General features: G+C 39.6%; 1 protein-coding gene across 1 annotated transcript in view; it reads right to left on the bottom strand.

The window, feature by feature from the left end:
• The window catches only part of dikar, a 293,245-nt gene that overhangs the window by 33,469 nt on the left and 244,062 nt on the right, over positions 1-15,714 (bottom strand). Inside the window, exons 9-10 of the mRNA XM_067145083.2 lie at positions 8,524-8,786; positions 7,048-7,258 (exon numbers count right to left, since the gene is read on the bottom strand). Of these exons, the coding sequence (XP_067001184.2) occupies positions 7,048-7,258; positions 8,524-8,786 (474 nt within the window). The remainder of the gene's footprint in view (positions 1-7,047; positions 7,259-8,523; positions 8,787-15,714) is intronic.

The raw sequence follows: 15,714 nt of genomic DNA, 5'->3' as shown, positions 1-15,714 counted from the left end.
AGCCACCTCTATAAACTGTTTGAGTGTATGATTCTGAATAGAATGCCTGTAAAGGATCCTCTACTCATAACCGAGCAAGCAGGATTTCAGACTAAGAGAAAAGCTGCACAGGCCTACTCTTGACTCTCACTCAGTTCATAGATGATGGGTATGAAACTCACCATATGACAGGGGTGGTCTTTGTGGATTTAACAGCAGCATATGACACTGTCAATCACTGGTTATTTCATGTCAGGTTGTTCAGTCTAATCAAGGACTTTCATCTAACTAGACCCATCACCACTCTTCTTCAAAACCGCAGGTTTTTTTGCTGACTTCCAAGGTCAGCGCAGTTGTTGGAGAGCACAGAAAAATGGCCTACCTCAGGGGAGCATCTTGGCTACAGTTCTCTTCAACATCTATACCAACTACCAGCCGTTGACCCCACACACAAGAAGCTTATTATTTGCAGATGATCTAGCCCTTAGTGCACAAGGCTCTGACAAGGTGCTACATTCAGAACCAACTTAGACCCAATCCTTCTAGACATGAAAATGAAATGGCATATGGCTTTTAGTGCCGGGAGTGTCCGAGGACAAGTTCGGCTCGCCAGATGCAGGTCTTTTGATTTGACGCCCGTAGGCGACCTGCACGTCGTGATGAGGATGAAATGATGATGAAGATGACACATACACCCAGCCCCAGTGCCAGGGAAATTAACCAATTAAGGTTAAAATTCTCGACCCTGCCGGGAATCGAACCCAGGACCCCTGAGACCAAAGGCCAGCACGCTAACCATTTAGCCATGGTGCCGGACCTTCTAAGAAATAAGAATGTGCCTTCCATTTAAGGAAGTTAATGAGTTACGACTAGAATGGTTAGGTATCTAATTGTAGCAATGTCATACTCCAAAATACCTGGGAGTGACCGTCGATAGAGCTCTTATGTTCAAAACCCATTGTAAGAGTAATAAGATGAAAATCTCCACACAAAAACCATCTTATTCACAAATTGGCAGGGTTAAAATGGGGCTTCTCATCCTCAAACAATCCTAACATCAGCAGTGGCATTGTGTTTTTCTGCTACTGAATATGCTTCCCCATTTTGATACAGTTCATCTCATGCCAGACAGGTAGGTTGATTACAATTTGCTTAAAGCCTACTCTGATAGATAAGCTCCACTACCTGGCTGGAATAGCGCTGCCAACAGGGAGAGGCTTAAGGTGGAACAGAACAGCATCCACCCACTGCATGGACTTAGTCCTCCTCAGCAACGGCTGAGATCCCGGAAGAGCTTCCTGAGGATATCTGAGGTGCTTACTGTCTCACCAGAGAAGGCAAAGCTGGAGCTGTGGAAGAAGACGACCCCTCACTTCCGTGGATGGATGCCAGCGGCTGGGCAGCTACCAGGTAGACATAATGAAAGCTGGCTGGTGTGGAAGTCCCTGTACAGGCTATGATCAGGAGTGGGAAGATCCTGGGATAATATGAAGAAATGGTTGTTCAGCACAAGTGATACAAGATGTGAATGTGGACAAGAACAAACCACGAGCCACATGCTTCAGTACCCTCTTTGGCCAACATCTTGCACAGAGGATGATCTCCTACAAGCCACTCCAAGTGCACTGGACATTGCAAAATACAGGGCATGTGTAATATGATCTCACATGTTATGTTTTGTGTACTCCAAACATTAACTGTAAATTTGTATGTTTTTGACTCTAGCATAATAATTTATGTATTTAAAATATATAATAATAACAGTAAGCTGCACAAGGTATTTCATCAAGAATAGCTTTCACTATGTTTTAACAAGGGGATTTAATTCTGATTCTGTTGATTCTTCAGTGAACCAAGACAAATGTCAGGAGCAAACGGCATGCTAGACTGCAGAACTGCTACTCCTAGTACGAATACAATTACGTAGGTGGTTTGAAAAGTTCTCGGAATGTACTAGAATTAAGTATCTTACCTCGGTGGAACTGCTTTTATTTTTCAACATAGTCTCCCTGTAGACTAATGCATTTGGTCCAGCGATGTTCCAATGCCTTGATCTCATCTCGAAAATCAGATTCCTCCAGGCCTGCAAAATACCTCTCCAATTCGGCTGTCAGTTCTTCCCTTGTAGAAAATCTCCGTCCACCGAGGAAAATTTTCAGCTTGGGGAATAGATGAGAGTCTGATGGTGCCAAATCAGGTGAATAAGGTGGATGTGGCAACAATTCGTACCCCAGTTCATGAAGTTTTGCCATGGCAATAACACTTGTGTGCGGTGGAGCGTTGTCCTGATGAAAGATGACCTTTTTCCTTGCCAAACCAGGCCCTGTTTCATGTATCTTTTCCTGTAGTTGGTCTAGGAGGTTTGCATAGTATTGCCCCGTAATTGTTTGGCCAATAGGAAGATAATCTATCAGCAGAATGCCTTTTGCATCCCAGAAAAATGGGGCCATGACCTTTCCAGCTGAACACACTGCCTTTACTTTCTTTGGTGGTGGTGAATCAGCATGTTTCCACTGCTTTGACTGCTGTTTTGTCTCTGGGGTATAGTAGTGGACCCAAGTTTCATCTGTAGTCACAAACCGGTGCAAAAAACTTGTTGGTTGCGCTGAAAACGGGCCAGACTTTGTTCGGACATTTTAAATCTGGTGCGTTTATTGTCCAATGTCAAGAGCCGTGGCACCCATCCTGCAGATAATTTTTTCATACCCAATTCTTCGGTTAAAATATAATATACCCATTCAGAAGACATCCCTACAGCTTCAGCAATCTCCCGCACTTTCAGTTGACGATCCTCCATGACCATTTTATGCACTTTTGCGATAAAATCTGGGGTCGTAACACTTTTTGGCCGTCCACTATGCGGATCATCATCCAAGCTCTCCCGACCAAATTTGAACTCGCTGGTCCACTTGGCAACAGTTAAAAATGAAGGAGCAGAGTCCCCCAGTGTGTTCTGAAAGTCGGCATGAACTTCCTTTGCTTTCATACCTTTCTTTACAAAGTATTTAATCACTGCTCGAATCTCAGTTTTTTCCATTGTCACAAATCACTACGCGGGAACAACAACAAAGAGTCGTCACTACCACACTCCTGCAGCTAGAGCACTGACACGCCACGTGTTCACTCACAAAGGATGTGTGATTATTGCGCGGGAACCTCGTTGCTCTAGCAATGACATCTAGCGGTGATTCCGAGAACTTTTTAAACCGTCCTCGTATGAGAACAGGTATTTTATCTCTGCTGTCTTCCACAAACATCAAAATCACAGAGAACACAGTACCAATATGGATCTAAAAAGTAACAGAAGGTAATGCTCGCGAGATACCTGAAACATCTTTACCGAATTCCACTCCACATATCTTGGATGGCCTGCATGATATTCAGGGTATGTAGTTAAATAAATAATATTTATGATTTCATTTAATTCCTTTTTTTGTTTAGTTCGAAAATTTACTTGTTTCAGTTACCATGCAGTTATCTCCTCTGGTGTACATAGGAGGTTCCGTGGTGAAGATGATCATGGCTGAGGTATCCTGTGCTCCTTGCAAATGCAAGCTGATCACTACAAATTGCTATTCTGCCCTTGTGAATCTAATTTTTAAGTGTGATAGGAACTCCATATTTCGTTACCCAACCTGTAGATTTATAGCACTTTTGTGTGTAATACAGAATTCGTAGAAAGTGCTGTCTCTAAGTTACCTGACATATAAGAGAAAGAACTTGGAGAAATACTTATTACCTACTTTGAAAGTTAGTAACTTCCTCGCGTGCACTGAAAGTGAAATGCATTCCACTTCACTTAGTGAACTGGTCTGCAAGAACTTCATTCCAGTTATTTTGAGATGTATAGCTTCAGCAACAACTGGAGTGTTTGAGAACCGAAATAAATAGCAAAAGTGATAAGCCGCAAAGTTTTGGCTGTGTGAATTTGCTGCTTCAAGTCAAGACATGCTGAACCCAGCATTCGGGGTCATCTATGAGTGCCAAACGGAGAAATCTGCAACTACTACCTATAACAAGCGGGCAGGCATATTGCTGAGGCTTAACAGGACATCACAGCAGGCTATGCTTAAACTAAACTCAATAATGCACATATTTCATTATTAGAAATAGAAAGCTTTCATTTGTTCAGTATACTCAATGTTCATACAGAAGGATGTTGTATAAATATCTGCATTTTCAACCAGCCTACTGAAAGAAATACTTAAAACTCTGGGGATAATGTCATTTTTGGACAAGAAAGGGTCAAGAGTGCAGTGGAAATATGGCACAAAGACAGCATCTGAGTGAGTCTGAGTGTTGTCAGATCATTGGTAAACTGGAAGAACGGTGTACATTTACCATAGAAGTGAATCAGAATCACAGCATCTTATCCAGGCTATCAAGTGACTGGAAATGTCACTACAAAGATTTCACTTTTACAATACTGAATGTCCTGATGTAAACAAAGAGGTGTGCATCAAGTGTACACTCACTGGTTGATGTCATGTATGTGCATGTGTATGTTGCCTTCTTCCTTTGAGTTCCGGAAGCGGCGACGTGGGGCCGTAGAAGCATCATGGATAAACACGTACAGTATGTTAAATATCACAAAGGGAAACCTTTAACAAGCAGTGAGAAAGTTATTAATGTTTTATTTTTTTAGAGTTATTCATATTCATATTTCTTATCCAAACAGTACACTATTTCTAAAAGTATGTTTGTCCTGGGAAGAGGTTAGCGAGAGAGAGAATGCGACGAGAGAATGCGAGCATTGACAGTTCACAGAGCTATGTAGCTAGGGAACCAATGCCCTCCAATCTGACCGAAGAGGCAAACGACCATTTTGTACTTTGTTTACATGAGGATCTATTCTAAAACTGAAGAGACCATAGACGTGTTGGGGTGTTTGTCCATGATGCACATCAGCAACAGAGGACGGAGGGTCATCTGAGAAACAACCATACAAGTTGTGCTAAAGCAGTGAATAATGAAGAGATCTCCACTACTGGGACACTAGGAGTTCCATATTAAAGTAAGAGCAGGGGTTTTCTGATACCATGTTATCTTGATTTCTCTTTTCAGTAGTTTTAACAAACTAGTTAATTTTTGCATGACTGGAGCCTACAATAATTCCATCATCAACATAAATCCCTTGCATTCAGGAGACAGTAGGTTCGAACCCCCACTGTCGGCAGCCCTGAAGATGGTTTTTCATCATGTCATTTAAAACATCTCAAATACAGTACAGTTCTTTTTTTACAATATATACAGAATTTTTCCACTTCTTTCCGACATGGAAAAAGTGCTGTAAGTGGAATTTAGAAGCATTATAACAGGGTAAAATTATGCAGTATTTTATGAGCCATCTGGTGACCTTTCGAAAGGATAAACGGGACAGCGTAATAACAGGATTTTACTATATTTCTGTTAGTCCAATAATTTACAGGAAATAAAGGACTACTCAGAATCAGCAAAGGTGTCATCCATGCCATAATCTTCACAGCATTTAAGGGATCCATCAGGATATCGAGATAATTTATATTCATCCTCATGGTTTTCCGTGTTTCCCATTTTCATACCAGAGGCTGTACCTTAATTGAGGCCATAGCCACTTCTTTCCCATCCTAGGCTTTTCCTATCCTACTGACTCCATAAGACCCATATGTGCCAGTGCAACGTAAAGCAAAATAAAAAATAACCACAATATCTGTTCCCCATCCATGAGGATGCATTGCTCTGTTCTCAAATGAGTGAAGCCTTTCTTAGAAAATGTTTAAGAAACCTAGGAACTGGACTTATATGGACTTATATCAGAGGAAGGACGTTTCCTGTTGTTAAGAGGCACAGATGAGTGAGTACAAGTGTATCAGAAATGCATGATGTACTCTGGGAAGACAACATGGTGAATGGGGTAGTCTTGACAGTTTAGGCAACATCATGTAGGGAAACACATCTTCAAAGTTTTCTATGGAAGTTACTTTAAAATGCTTGATGCCACATGATTTTTGCTAGTGGCTTTACATTGCACCGACACAGATAGGTCTTATGGCGATGATGGAATAGGAAAGGGTTAGGAGTTAGAAGGAAGCGGCTGTGGCCTTAATTAAGGTAGAGCCCCGGCATTTGCCTGGTGTGAAAATGGGAAACCACGGAAAACCTCTTCAGGGCTGCCAACAGTGGGAATCCAACCCACTATCTCCCGGATGCAGGCTCACAGCTGCGCGACCCTAACTGCACGGCCAACACCACATGATTTGAGCAGCACTTCATTGTAGTCTGTCCTGGTTAACAAACTTCTCCTTACCTCAGAGAATTTACAAGGGTGTCTTTGGATAAAGAAGTTTATTCATATCATGTCCAATCTCATATCGTGGAGCAGTTCACGGAACTATTCTCCATGACCTGGGCAGCACTTGGAAAGCCAACAAATTAGGAAGGTAATTAGAATATTTTGATGCATCAGTGTATTCATTATGGTGATTTCACCAATGAAGAATATAATTTTTTTAAACTACACAGTTCTTTACATTTCAATACAAATCTGGTGGATTAAAGTTTACAGTAAAACAAACATCGCATTAAGATTTTTCAATTAGTGATTTTCATGCATGAAATAATACACACAAGTCAATTTGTTTATAATAATGTTATTTGTCTTACGCCCCACTAACTACTTTTACGGTTTTTGGTGATTGCATAAAATAAATTTCATTGTAAAGCCTGTGTTGTCACTATTTGGCTGATGATGTCTACAAGATAGATGAAACATGTACCGATATTTGTTAATTAAATAAAAAATATTTTAGAATTGTAAAGGTGGAACCTCTGACTGAACCTTCGAAAAAGTTTTGGAGATGCCGACGAGGTGCCGGAAGTATGTCCCTGGAGTTCTTTTACACGCCAGTAAATCTACCAACATGAGGTTGATGTATTTGAGCACCTTCAAATGAAACTGGACTGAGCCAGGATTGAACCTGTCAAATTGGGGTCAGAAGGCCAGCCTCTCAACTGTCTGAACCACTCAGCTCAGCTCAGCTCAGCTCAATTTGTTGAAACAGCTTCTAGCAAGTATGAATGGTGATTCACCTTGGTAATTCGGGTTCAGGTTCTTCTTCCTTTTTCCTCGGTGTCTGCTGCCGATGACTGTGCGTAGACCGACGGCTCTGTGCATGGTCCTGAGGTTGATCATCAGGAAATTCAACAGCAACTTCTTCGTCAGATGAAGGGTCCGATTCCAAGTAGCGGTTCACTGCTGCCTGGAAAGCTTCTTGAAGATTTCCCACCATTTCTGTGTATTCTAGAGATGGCATTTAAAAATGTACAAGAAAAATTAGTCTTGAGCAAATATTAGTCTAAATAGTCTCTCTCCTAATGTATCACACTCATCACTGACAAATCATACACGCACTGTTTTCAGCAAAATGACAGACAAATCAGCTTTAAAACAATAATTCTGGAAATAATCTGAAATTTAAAACAATGAATTTGGTGTTCAAACATATTAGTCAAAATCACTAAAATTATCATCATTCAAAAAAATTAACATTATATATATTTATTTATTCCACCACACAAACATAACAGTACCATATACTCAGGGAAAGGCACAGATTTTATAATGTTTTTTGTTTTTACAATTTACTTTACATCACACCAACACAGATAGGTCTTATGACGACGGGATAGGAAAGGCCTATTGGTGCGAGGGAAGCGGCCGTGGCCTTAGTTAAGGTAGTCCCAGCATTTATCTGGTGTGAAAATGGGAAACCATGAAAAACTATCTTTCAGGGCTGCCGACAATGGGGTTCGAACCGACTATCTCCCGGATGCAAGCTCGTAGCTGCACGGCCAACTCGCCCAGAAAGGCTCAAAAACAAGGAGTTTAAAAAATGGGGTTCCATTCCTAAAAAAAGGTAAAGTAATTGCCCTCTTTTGTACAGTACCCTGAAGGAAATAAATGATTCACACAAAAGATAGGCATTTTAATGTCAGAGTGGACTGAAAGCTTTAAAATGATGGTAGATGTGGCTCCAGTAAGAAGCTTGTATAGCAGAAGCCGGAGACAGGCACGCCTACAGTGAGATTGAAACTTTCAGAAATGTTCTTGCCTACTGTCCATTTGGCTCATTGCTTAGGAATACTTGCCATCACACGATTCATGGCCTTATTACAAAAGCCTTTCACAATAATGGATGGAAGGTATACGAAGAAGTGTACTGCTTAGCTGAAAATGGGAGCAAAAAAAAAAAAAAAAAAAAAAAAAAGAGAGTATATATTCTAGCCATCGGTAAACAGAGAGATCCTTGAGTAATATTAGACCCAACAGTCTGGCTAGAATCAAGTGAACAACAGCCGTACAACGAGCAATCTGAGGAGCAGGCGATTTACATTCCAGTATCCAATTACGTCATCCATCATTTTCTTAACAAAATAGAAATTGTTGTGGCTACAAGGTACTTGCATACTGCTTTCTTTTCTTTTTTTTTTCTTTTTTCTTTTTATTATAAAAAAGGGCCCTGAACCAACAGTGGCTCCAAAGACTATACTTAAAGATTTACTTACCATTGTCAGTACCATTGTACTGGCGGCAATTATCCACAATGAGCTTGAAGTCTGCCTTAAACTCGGCAAATGACAGATATTCCCCTTCATCTAATTTATCCTCCATGCGTTGTAAATCCATGGGTTTGCTGATGATGGAATAGTACCTTGGAGCATATTCTTCATCAACAGGCTCCATGAATGGCCATGCATCTTCATGATTCTTAATGTGCTCCAAGATCTTGTACATACCTGTCTGTAGGTCTTCTTCAGTCTGTTTGAATCTGTAAGATATGGGATATATAAATTCTTCATGGCAGGGAAACCAGAAGCATACACAATAGAAACACTAACTTCACTACTGATAGAGTACAACTTTAAATGAGAGAAGCATTAAATTGAAAACAACTACACCAGCCAACAGAAAATGAAGGGCTACTAACATGTTAGTGTGTTACAATTCTTGTACATGGCTTTTGTTATAAGATTGCATCCTCGTATGGATATGTCCTTACATCTTCAGAGGAGCAACATCATAACACGCCAGAACCTGAACTGAACACTAATATATTAAATTCATACATCTAATTATACAGTTTACATTTCAACGTTACCTCAAGAAGAGCTATTAATATCCCTCTCTCCCATATGAAACAAAATCTACATACTGAAATTTACATGGAGACAAAGTACTAAAGAAAGAACATTGTAATATTTGTGAATAATAAAAAGTATTTACAAAAAATGAACCTTCTTTTCTTTGATTAGCTAGAGCAAGTGGCACAGAAGGTAATTAAAATAACACTCCAAAACAGAACGTTCCTGAAAGGGCATTAGAGACACATATAAAGAAGGGAGAATAGGGAAAGAAGTCTATCCTAAAAGTATTAAACATTACAACATTCTATCCATAGTATCTTAATCTTTTATTCCACCTTCTATGCCTTTACATAAAGGTGTAACAGTTTACCACCTCAAACCACAAAACTTGATCATATGCCAATTGAATGAACTGTACACCAACATGCTAGGACAGGGTATATGAAGTAATAATTATAGGCCATTGTATGGACTCTAGATACAAATGAATTTGGAGAACAGAGAATATGAGCTAGCACCTAGCAATAATGATCATGATACACTACTTAAAAAATACCTCACGTATGTGAATGTAAATGATTTGTTAATGTGAAGTATAAAATATACACATTACGATTGTGTTACAGGAGTACGCATTACTTCGGCTTCTAATCAACAACAGATGAGAGAATCTTCACTACAGCTGAACACTAGAAGAGTCAACAACAATACTCAGCCTAACTTTCACACATGCACACACACCCACTCTTCTTCATTAACCTGACGACACCTACCACCAAAACCAGTTAATGTACAGTTTCATTTAAATTCTTAAATCTATCTCTTAACTAGCAGTAATACCATGTAGTGGAGATGAGTGGCTGCAGAAGAGATGGAGCATACCTCCACTAATCACATTTGTTTTCTTCTGGCTCGGTGCTATCAGGGCATTCGAGGCCTAGACTTCCGCTCCTCCTGTTTGAGATTACTTTTTCCCCCATTCTTCGAGTGATCTTTCCTTCATGTTTTTCTTCTCATTTTAATAGTTACCTTTATTATCTTTCTGATCAGTAGCACTAGTGACCTGTGGTTTTGCAGCCTATAAAAACAACCATAACAACCACCACCATCATCGCCAGTTAGTTTGTTACCATGACTAGTGAAAAATACTTCCAGATCAGCAACACTCGCCTTGATGGACTTAGCACAAGTGCTCTGAAATGTGCGTCTTAACATGTAAAAGCACAACTTCCTCAAGAATCATGTTAAGTGCATGTAATGGGCTTTATTTTGCGATAGAATAAAGCATTTACCTATTATTTTTGTTTTTAGAGGATAAAATATGCTCTAATGCAGCGAATAACTCCATATTAGTGGTTTCCATTTCTGGATGGTTAATTACTGAAAAATCAGAATAGGCCTATTAGGTGATTCTTTATGTGAATAATTTCACAAATAATATATTTTCAGGACAATATTTCAAAATAAAACAGTCATGTGACAGTTTCTCCTGAGAATGATTGTGCAAAATTTTATGAAATTATGGCCATGTTGATGTTTGGGAAATTTTATTTACAAATAAATCATTCTGATTTGCTGAACTTGAGCACGTTCTATTCATTAAAACCCAAAATGATAGGCAAATGGTTAATCCTATCACAAAATAAAGCCCAGCACATGCGCTTAAAATTACATTTTTGTTGTAACTCTGATGGTTCGGAGAAATGTATAAATGTTTTTTATATCCTGCAATAATATTATAGTACATTGATACCACAGTCATTCAGCACAATCAACACCATTTCCAATGGTTCTGAACAAACCAACCTACAGTGCAGCATCCCATCAGGACCTTGGCCTGCTAAGATGACTGCTGCCCAGCCAGATGGTATGCAGATACCAGAGTGCCATACGGCCAATGTGATGACATCCTAAACCATGTTGCTGGTTTCTTGATTGGGTCTGCTGCCTCTTGTATCAAACAGCTCCTCAGTTGCTCTCACAAGCCTGAGTGAGTCTCATTCCAGCCCTCAGTCCAGAATTAAAATAACTTGACTGGTCAGGAATGAACCCAGAGGCTCCGGCTAAGAGGCAGGCATGCTACACTTACACCACAGAACTGGCCCATTGGTTATCATATCCCATCTCTGGATCAACAAAATACAAAATCAGCCCGATTACTTTTTCCTTGTACTCTTCCCATCATTGCACACTTTTTATACCTAGCCAGCAATGTTTTCACCTGGACTGTAGACTGACATCAACTTCATATCAAATCAGAACAATGTTTGTATTTGAAGCTTGCTTTATTTCATAACTGACTTACTCCTTCCATAATGGATCGTACAAATTAGTATGTATGTACACCCAGCACTCTGTGTTTGGAAGGAGCAGGTTTGATTGTGCTCCCAATGTCAATGACAGAATCCTTTCCAGGTACATACTTGGAGACTATTACCACCTCTTGAATATTTTTCTGTATATCAGCTCCCATCTCTTACAATGAGGGTGGCATGAGTAGTACCACTCGAGAAAGGGTGAACGTGATCTGAATCCACTGGTAGGAATGCACCAGTACAAAATGCAACCACAAAAATCAACCCATCTCAAAGACAAGATCTATAAGATGATGGTCTACCCTCTCTACTGTATGGGACCAAGTGTGGCATGTCTACAGTGGGCCATTTCCACCTCAGAGAAATGTGAATGTTCCATTCGATACTGGATGTTGAGCCTCTCTCTATTATCATCATGCCACAAATGACACTACCTGACAGCAATTAGAGAGAAGATGTGAAAAGGCATGTTTTACTGATATGAGCATGCTCTCAGAACGGTACTTTTCACCACTGACGAAACTGTTACCACCTGGAAATTGACGATCAGCGCCCATGCGGGCAACCAAAGCAGAGATGACAGGACGTTGCCAAGCAACTAGGCAAGGAGTCAAACTCACAATCTTGCCCATAGAAGACTAGTGCCTAATCATCTACTGCATAGCATTGTAGACTGATGCAATCTATGCTCAACCCATTGCTCTATGAAGCGATAATTTATATTAATCACCAACATTTAAATGAAGTGTATAAATAATCTGCATTATCTTCTGCAGGTTTTCCAGGTGCAATATCAAATGAGTGAAAATATCAACTTCCAGATCCTTTATATTATAGTATTATATCATAAAACCATAATCATGTGATTAAACTGTGCAAGTGATATGAGTGAAGAAATTGAATCAGAGATAAGGCTTTCTGCAGCAGTAATAAATAGAGGAAGTTACAGGATTGTGAGCGACTGCAAAAAGACCTCGACAATGTTGCGAGATGGACAGAAGGCAATGGTGTGATGATAAATGGGTTGTAAAGTCAGATTGTGAGTTTCACCATGAAGAAAAGTCCTCTTAGTTTTAATTACTGTGTTTATGGGGTGAAAGTACCTCATGGGGGATCACTGGAAGTACCTAGGTGTTAATATAAGGAAAGACTTTCATTGGGATAATTGCATACACAGGATTGTAAATAAAGGTTACATATCTCTTCATATGGTTATGAGGGTATTTAGGGGTTGTAGTGATGATGTACTGGAGAGGGTATATAAGTCACTGGTAATATCACAATTACAATATGGCTCCAGCATATGGAACCAACCCACACCAGGATTACTTGATTTGAGAACTGGAAAAAAATACGAACATCAGCAGCATGATTTGTTCTAGATGACTTCCAACAAAAGAACAGTGTTACAAAAAAATGTTGCAAACTTTGGGCTGGGAAGATCTGGGGGTAAGGAGACGAGCTGCTCGACTAAGTGGTATAACTAAGAAACAATGTTAGGTTTTGGTCCACCCAATCAATACAATACAATCAATAAAATACAAAACCTAACAGTGTTTGTTAGTTTTAACTGTATCAATACAGATCTATACGATGAAGTTCGTAAATTGTACTAACTGATATAATCCGAGCTGCCATTGGAGAGATCGCGTGGAATGACATTGGTAGACAAATAAGGTTGATTGGTGTTTTATTACTTCTAAGAAATAGAAGCAGTATTATAAATATACAACAAATATTTTTGTTTTATTAAAGTAAAAACAGACAAAATAGAACACAAGAAAGACAAAGTATTTTTTAGGGAGCATGTTCAAAGATAAATGAAAAAGGAGGATCAAGTGGTATCCATAGGAGGAAAGCACATGACTAATGTTTGAGATCAGGGAAAGAAGAGCAGTGCAAGGATTAGTGGAAAATGAGATCTGATCTTTAAAGCATATTTTTATGCTTTATATTGGAGAGTGTCTTAGCCTTCATCACTTATGATCAGTCATAAAATTAAATTTAGTTAGGAGCTACTATTAATAACAGGCAGTAATAAACATTCAATTTTCCCATGATTTTACCGTTTGAATCAGAGATCCTTCATAACTTTATAACAAGAAGACAATTGAAAAGATGACGAGAAACTTGGATGGTCACATAAACATACTAGTGAGAAATACTTGCCCTAAACCTGGAGGCACCAATACCACTGTTTTGGCAGCCAGTGAAGAAGGCCTTGAGCTGTAAGAGGAACCAATCCACCGCAAACATCCTCACTTCTACGTCTGATCCAGAACCTTGCCACTTGACAGGGTGGGTGTATGTATATGTGTCAACACGTCTGGACTCTTAAAAAATGCTCTGCCACTTTTTAACAAGACTGATACAGAAGAGTGGCAGTTTTTTTTTTTTTAGATAAGTGACCATAAGTTGTTATGGTGTAACATGAAATCGAAGCTGAATAAACTTGGCCTTTTGCGCTTCATCACTGTTCAGAGTTGTTGCAGTGTCTGGTGGTATGTTGTGTCAATGAAGGAAGTTCCAAGTTTGAGGAACTCTCCATAATGCAACTTGCTCATTGAAGAAGATGACCTTCACTTTTTCATTATTCACCTCTGTAGTGTAACGGATAGCACCAATAGCTGCCGTCCTTCGGGCACGGATTCCATTTCCGGTATGGCCAGAGATTCAAGAATGGCAGCAGGGCTGGTACATGATTAAATTATTACGTACAGCTCACCTCGATTTGGTGTGTCTGAATACAGGCTGCACCATCTCAAGGCGAGGACACTAGTTTACTTTACTTACCTGTTCATCAACTAGTGCTTGGAGAAGATGACAATGTATACCTGACTAGAACGTGCATCACCCTACAAGATTTTCATGTCCTGCACAGAACAGCATTCACCATGTGCAGAGGGTTTTCTTGACATATTGTGTTCCCCATTCATAGCAACCATTTTGTGATGAATGTTGATCAGGTGGGTCTTCCATGGTTAGCAAATGTCTGTTGTCCGAGGAATTTTCCCACCAATATGCTATGGTGTCACTTTGCAAATTCATGACAACTGACGGTGTCCCACTGCATTTTACATAAATGACACTGCCCTCTATTGGCTCGTCTATTTATGGTTGTGCCACTTTTTAAAGAGAGTGGTTGAGTTTTGAGACAAGTGACCATGAATTATTGTCGAACAACATACTGTAATATTAGAGTGGAACAATCTTGGTTTTCATGCATGATTGCCGTGTGCAGTCCTATGGGGCACTGTCAGTAATGAGCCTTGCTTATCCAGAATGTATTCAACACAGTTTACCACTTTTCCCTTGTATAAGGAGCCAATGAACATTTGAAATGAAGTTTAGGACACTGATTATGCAATACATTCTTCTAAACAGAAACCACTACAGAATTAATTGAATTTTCCACTAATCATACCGTAACACTGCAATTCCAGAAAAAGATTACTAGATATGATTCCAAATGCTATAACTATTCTGTACTTGGGGAATCAAATTAAATTTTCATGAACAGACAGTGTTCCACTGCCTTGCAACATATCCTTCATAGGACCTGATATGATGGCAGCTAGTATAGGTACCAATTCTGTTGCTGAGCCATTTCATATCAATACCAGTGTTAAGAAAGACTGTGTGATTGCCCTAACTTAGTTCTCATTAAATACTACTGCAGTCATAAGGTTAATCAAGGATATGGATACTTTTTTGACGTGACCCCTCACGGGTTAAGGAAAAACTAGGTAAACAAAAGAAAGGGATCTGCTACCTGCGCGACTGCCTTAAATGCAGATCAGAGGTGATTGATTGACTGATTGATGGATGGGAAACTACTTAATTTGAGCCATCTAAGACTTCTACACTTTCCGTAGCATTAACTGAGTTACAGTATGCTGATGATGATGATGCAGTTGTAGCTCAGTCCGAAGAAGAACTATTGGGGAAGTCTTCCTCATGAACAGTCAAGATTTTCTTCTGAAGACGAAGAGCATTCTTTGCGAACCGTAAAGAATTTCACCTTATTTTCTTGACACGGCATAAGCCCAAATTGCCTATATCATGTCTATAGTGTTACTCTTGAATGCCTTTTCCACTGCACACAGAAAGATTGGTCTCAAACAGATTACGAGTAAGACACAGATCAATGTCTCAATTGATGGTGTGAGCCTTCAAGTAGCAGCAGCATCCCCTCATCAAGTGCAAATATAGATTTGGAAATCCAATTTAGAATCAACTGTGCTGAAGCATTCTTTGCCAAAGTAAAATCTTGAATATTTGACAGTCATGATATCAA

Source organism: Anabrus simplex, chromosome 4 (genome assembly GCF_040414725.1).
Source record: "Anabrus simplex isolate iqAnaSimp1 chromosome 4, ASM4041472v1, whole genome shotgun sequence".
Lineage (NCBI taxonomy): Eukaryota > Metazoa > Arthropoda > Insecta > Orthoptera > Tettigoniidae > Anabrus > Anabrus simplex.
The sequence above is the reverse complement of the archived record's forward strand: the minus strand, read 5'-3'. Positions and strand labels throughout refer to the sequence as shown.